Here is a 6772-nt window from a genome sequence, read left to right as displayed (position 1 = left end):
CCGCACTAAGAATTGCTCTTGTGTCGCGGGGACTTTTACAAACATACAAACAACGGACACAAAGCACAACCAGACCCGAAACAATTATTTGTGGATCGCACAAATAATTGCTCCGTGTGGGAATCGAACCCACGACCTCCCGATGCAGTGGGATCGGCGTGGTGACCTAAACCACTGCGCCACGGAGGCAGTCAAGGTTCAGGGTCACTTGTGCTCTGGCCAATCTTTACACACTGTCTCCGTTCCGTAAGATAGCTATTAAACCATTGCAATGCTACTCCTCTGACTCCTGCCAACTCCAACTTTCTAATAAGGATAGGTACGGAAACAGTGTCAAATGCTTTCGCAAGATCTAAAAATACACCAATACAACACTTCTTATCATCCAGGTAGGAAGAAAGAGTGCTGGTGAAGTGGGTGACAGCATCTTCTGTACTAATTCCTTTACGGAAACCAAATTGTTTTGATGATAAAACGTTATGACTCTCTAAAAAATTAACTAAACGCTTATTAATAAACCTTTCCAGTAGCTTCGAAAAGGTCACCAACAGGGAAATCGGCCTATAGTTATCAATAATTGTCTTTGGACCATTTTTATGTATTGGTGATACCTGTGCCACTTTCCAGTCACTTGGGAATGTTCCAGTAGTTATGCTTAGGTTGAACAGGTGTGTGAGGGGGACAATTATGTTATTTTTTATACATTTTACTAATGAGTTACCGAGACCGTCAACACCTGGTGCTTTATCTGACTGCAAGTTCAATATCATTTCATTGACTTCTTCATAATCTGTTGGAAGAAGGAATAACGAGTCAGCTGGGGTTCTTATACTGTCAACAGCACGTGCTAAATCATATTCACTCTTGTTAATTTTAGATAAAATTTTGTTAGCTAACCTTTGACCAACCGTAGAAAAGTGTTTATTAATGTTGTTAAGAGATTGTTTTGTGTTCGAGCAGTCTTGTTGTGTCAGTAAGGGTGCCGGTTCACTGTTGCTTTTAGTTAGGTTGCATATGTTCTTAATTGATTGCCAAAGCTTTTTTGGATTGTTTCTGTTTGCCTTAAGTTCTTTGTTCTCATATTCGTTTTTAACTTTTCTTAGAATATTTGCAAAATAGTTTCTGTAGCGGCAGTAGGTAACTTTGAGAATTTTATTATCAGGGTCTTGTCTTAACTGTAGGTGCAGGCGATCGCGGTGACGCATACATCGCATGAGTCCTGGAGTGATCCAGGGTTTTAGGTTTAGATTAGTCCTGGTTATCTTTACCTCACGCGAGTGCTTTTTTACTATGTCAGTCAAAATATTTGTAAAAATGGTAGTGGCTGTGTTAACATCGCCTGTATCTGTGACTACGGACCACTCTATTTCCGATAGGTCTTTATTAATTGCATCAACGTCTCTTTTAGTAATGTAACGATTTGAACGGGCCGGATTAGTCTTCTGAAGTGAGAAGCCAAACATAACTGGGAAATGGTCTGTGATAACAGTTTGACATATACATCCAATTATCGAGTTGCTGTTATGTATATCCCTAACAAAAATATGGTCCAGACATGATGTTTCCCTAGTTGGTTTTGTGATGACTGGTAAAAAACCATTTTCTGCCATAAAACATTGGTATTCTAAACTATCTGAATTACCTATTCCATCTATTATATTTATATTCAAATCACCCGCAATAATACATGGTAAACCGTTCACATTATTAACGTGTGTTTCGAGAGATGATAAAAATCTATTTAAACTTCTAAACGAAGGTGAGCGGTAAATACCCACAATATGAGCAACTGAGGGAATATGTATGACCAAACAATCAGCTTCTTCGATGACAGGTTCAGAGATAGTCGCATTCCAGGTGTTTTTGACGTATACGACCACGCCACCATTTTTATTGGTCTTCCTGATTGTACTATAGCAATTATATCCAGGTATTTGAGGAATCAGTACAGAATCGCTTAGCCAACATTCTGTTAGAATAAGAATATCAAAGGATATTTCTAAACATTCAAGGGCTACTAATAGTGAGTTAAAATTTTTCTGAATGCTCCTAATGTTTAATGAAAATAGTTTGAAATTATATAATGATGTAAATATTTGCCTACAATTACCAACGTCACGTGACACTTCACAATTAATCGAAATGGAATCTAGTTCTGATTCAATATAATCCGTAAACATCATTTTTGGTTACAACATTTATCCAGAGGCGTTCTTTTTAAAGATGTCGATCCTAATTCACGATGGCATTTATAGGTAACAAAGTATTGAAGATAACATGTACGAAATACTTTTGAAGCATCCAGTTCTAGAGTCTTGAAAATATCATAGACATATATAACATTTATACATACATGGCATAAAAATCTTAAAATTCGTGGCTGGAAATTAGTTTCAGTCATAAAACAAAAATTAACAATGGAATTCAATTCGACCAAGACACATAAAAAACAAATCAATAACATAATTAAGAGTAAATTATTTAAACTATAAAAATAAAGACAAAATAAATTTGCAGATAACAAATATAGGATATTGTAAATGGTAACAAAAATTTTGGTTAAGAACTTACTGGCTATTGGTTGTTGAAGAAGAAGGCGGGAGTATTCGGTCCAAATCCTTGAGCGAGTGTATTGGTATAGCTCCTTTACCTTCCCGTTGCCGAATATAGATGGTACCCTGTTGACACCAGCAGAAGGAGTATCCGTGGTGCTTAGCCCTGAGCCGAGAGTCACGAAATAACAGTCGGTTGGCTTTGGTCAGTCTTTCGTTAAAGAAGATTTTTCGCGGAGTTCCCGAGACTTCCAGATCAGCACTACTAATATTTTTCCGAGATTTAGCCGCTTTCAGGAATTGGTCGCGCTTAGAACGACGTAAAAGTCTGACAACAACTGGGCGAGGCAATTTCCGTTCGTCTTCAGGTAAGGCAGTGTTTACAGGTGGACGGCGTGGCCCCGAACGAGTAACCCAATCTATATCGGAGTCATTTATTTCAACCCCTATCTTTTTAGCAGCTACGAGCACAACGTGATGAAGGTTCTCAGCTGCGCTCTCCGGAATACCGACGATTTCAATCTCGTTCTTCAGGTTGGCCTGTGCTTGAGTATTCAGCTCATTTTGAAGTTGGGCTACAGTTGCCTGTAAAGTGTCGACTTCACCATCACGCTTTTCTAAGTATTTAAGACGCTCTTCAGCTGCAACCAGTTTCACCATCATTTCGTCCATCCTCTCGTTGGTATACGATAGACTTTGAGTTACGTCTTCTAGTTTCAGTTTGACTGAGGCGAATTCTGTGGTCATCAAACGTAACTGGTCCGTTAGTTGAGCAATTTCTGATGACGAGGGCTCCACCTTTTTACGAGTAGTGACATTTTCACACATAGCTTGTGCTGGTGTCACACTATTGTCTCCCTGTTTTTTAGGCGCAATGGTGCAATCGGTACATTTCCATAGCCTGCGACGGTCAGCCGTTAGGGGAGAAACATTGACACATGATGTGCAAAATATTTTTTCGCAGGTGGTTGAATTACATTCAACATGGTTTTGGTCTTTAATAAACTTTTTACATTTAGCACATTTCATGTTGATAAAATAACCAGTTGTATAAAATTACAGTTCAATCAATTAAAAGTGTCTCACTGAGGTCATTCACTATTAGGCATAAAAGTCACAACGTCTGTTTTATTAATCTTAGGTAGAGTCGCCCGCGCGTCGCTGCTGCACGTGTTACGCATGCACTTCACACCAATTTCGCGGTTAACATAACTGCATAACCGTGAATATCGCTTGCACTGACTCGGCGCTGCACCGCCCTCTGGTGGATTTATGATTTTTGTCACTGTTTCACTATTGTAATTTAAACTATTATTTTGATTGTTTTATGAGTTGTTTCAGATAATTAGTTATACAAACTGATAATTTATTTGTAGGAGATAGACACTGCAAGATTTTAACTCAAACTGTGCACTTTTTCTCGGGTTTTTTACAAAATAATACGGAGCACGTTTCAAAACAGACTTGTCTATAATACCAAGGTGTCAAAGATGATGGTCAAGTAAGTCAAGTGCCACATCCCCAATTCCATAGTACTTAAGTTTATATAAAAGAGTATTGTGGTCAACACAATTGAACGCTTTGGAGAGATAGCAAAATACCCCAATAGCATCCTGCGACATCTCCCAAGCATCGAAAATATGTCTAATAAGTGTGACCCCTGCATCGATGGTAGATCGACCCTTTGTAAAGCCAAACTGGTTGCTGTGGAGTAAATTGTACAAACTGAAATGGCTTTCTAGTTGCTCTAATATAGCCCTCTCAAATATTTTGCTAATAGCAGGCAAGATGGATATTGGCCTAAAGTTACTGGGCTCAGTTTTACATCCGTTTTTAAACAGAGGAATTATCTTACTGTGCTTCATTAAATTAGAAAACACACCTACATCTACACATCGATTAAAAGTTGCAGCTAAATGAGGTGCTATTTCAGCGATAATACTCTCAAGTAACTTTACAAAAATACCCCACAAGTCCGCAGTATTTTTGGAATTAAGCGACTTGAATACTCTGATTACGTCAGAGGGGTTTATATACTTAAAATAAAATGAGACATTGCACTGACTCAGATTGCTCCTAAGTAATGATTCTGCTTCAGCGGTAGGGGAATTTAAGGAACTAGTCGTAGTGACTGGTATGTCAGAAAAATAATTATTAAATGTTTGAGCTACGCCTAGGCTATCTGTAATAACCCGATTGTTAACATTTAACTCGAAGTCATGATCGGGTGGTGTTGATCGTCCTGTTTCATTATTGATAATATTCCAAGTTGTTTTTATTGTGTTGTTGGAATTTTTCACAACACAAATTTTTCGGCACAAGATTTTTTAAAGATTTTTGAATAATTCCTAACATATTCAAGAAAACCTGGATTGAAATTGTATTGTTTCATGGCATACAGCTCATACATCCTAGCTCTACTTTTGTAAATTCCTACAGTCGCCCAATCGCAAAATTTCAGTTTTATATTTTCCTTAGCGATCGTTTTTTCTTTAAAAATCGTATTAAACTGAGATTCAATAACGCTAAACAAAGATTTATAGAGATCATCTGGGTCATTCTGAGTAATATCAATGTTGGAAATCTTGGCGGCTACCTCTTGATTAAACAATGTCAAGCGGTTGTGTGTAATAGGTCTAAAAGTTATCGTGTTAGATTTGATAACGTTCTTCCTAGAGAAGACGGCGTTCAGCCCACAGTGGTCTGACGTTAAATCGTTAACTATGACCCTGTCTAGACAAACGCAGTTGCTAAACATATTATCCAAGCATGTGGCCGAATGTTCGGTAATTCTAGTTGGATTATTAAAAAGATGTTTAAGATTAAATGATTTGAAAAGAGTAATCAGTCTGGTGGTAGTGATGGACTGCTCCAATATGTTAACATTAAAATCACCACAGACATCACACATACTTGTTACTAACACTCAAACGCTTTAATATATCTTCCACTATAGTTTCAAACAAACTGAAGTCACTCATTGGTGGACGGTATATGCATACTATAACGTGCTGCTCGAGTTCTACACAAGATACTTCGGCAGTGCGTTCTACTGACAAGCTAACTATATCTTTACGTTCTTTGCATTTTATGTCGTTGCTAACTAAGATCATTGACCCTCCATGTATTGCCTTCTTCCTACTGAATGCACTTGTCATAGAATAATATTGATTATTAAATATCAATTGGTGCGACAACAACCAATGTTCGGTGACACAAAATACGTGTGTGTCATGTTTTTTCAAAAATAATTCTATCTCTAATTCTTTATTCTCTTATTCTTTCGATAAGCGCTATCCAATGCTTTTACACTCGAAACACAGACTCACTAAGTTATTATTTCAACTGGAGCATTTACGTCTTCTCCTCAGCTCTTGCTGGCTTCGGTTAGAGAGTTTGTATGGGCTGTCGGTGGTCGTAGTCTAGCTGGCACAGTGGCTCACCAGTGTGTCGCATGCCGGTCGCTGCCAGGACCGCGGTCCCTATCATGGGCGCGTTACCGACAGAACGAGTTACTATTCACTATCCATTTATTAGTGTTGGTGTTAACTTCGCTGGTCCATTTTTAATAGCAGATAGGAAAGGCAGGGGATCTAATGTATAATGTATGTTTGTAGGTACAGCCAAAGAACTTAGCGATTTTCAGCCACCAATTCTTCTTCTATTATCGATTTTGCTTCAAATGAAGGTATTAAATTTAAATTTCAGCCGGCTCATGCTCCACACCTTGACGGCTTATGGGAAGCTGGTGTTAAATTGTCAAGTCTGTGAGCAACTACACGGACGTGTGTCTTGTTATAATAACACTAGCTGACCCGCGCAACTTCGCTTGCGTCACCTAAGAGAATGGGTCAAAATTTTCCCCGTTTTTGTAACATTTTTCGTTGCTGCTCCGCCCCTAATGACCGTAGCGTGATGTTATATAGCCTATAACCTTCCTCGATAAATAGGCTATCTAACACTGAAAGAATTTTTCAAATCGGACCAGTAGTTCCTGAGATTAGCGCGTTCAAACAAACAAACAAACTCTTCAGCTTTATAATATTAAGTATAGATATATTATATATATTAATTATTATTATTATTATTATAAATTATAATTATATATTATATTATATAAGGAAATAAGTAATATAAGTAATAAGTATAGACTAGCTGACCTGCGCAACTTCGCTTGCGTCAAATAAGAGAGAATGGGTAAATTTTTTCAGCGTTTTTGT

At 37.8% G+C, this 6772-nt stretch overlaps 1 protein-coding gene across 1 annotated transcript; it reads right to left on the bottom strand.

The window, feature by feature from the left end:
• Positions 1-2567: 2567 nt before the first annotated feature.
• LOC142985916 (uncharacterized) lies at positions 2568-3380 on the bottom strand. Its single transcript, XM_076134157.1, has one exon. It carries the CDS (start codon positions 3378-3380, stop codon positions 2568-2570), a length of 813 nt encoding a protein of 270 aa, XP_075990272.1.
• Between the last annotated feature and the right edge of the window lie 3392 nt (positions 3381-6772).

The sequence above is a fragment of the Anticarsia gemmatalis genome, chromosome W (genome assembly GCF_050436995.1).
Source record: "Anticarsia gemmatalis isolate Benzon Research Colony breed Stoneville strain chromosome W, ilAntGemm2 primary, whole genome shotgun sequence".
Classification (NCBI taxonomy): Eukaryota; Metazoa; Arthropoda; class Insecta; order Lepidoptera; family Erebidae; genus Anticarsia; species Anticarsia gemmatalis.
This window is presented reverse-complemented; position numbering and strand designations above follow the sequence as displayed.

Excerpts from the sequence above, each read along its gene's own strand:
- LOC142985916 (XM_076134157.1), bottom strand. The coding sequence starts at position 3,380 with ATGTGTGAAAATGTCACTACTCGTAAAAAGGTGGAGCCCTCGTCATCA.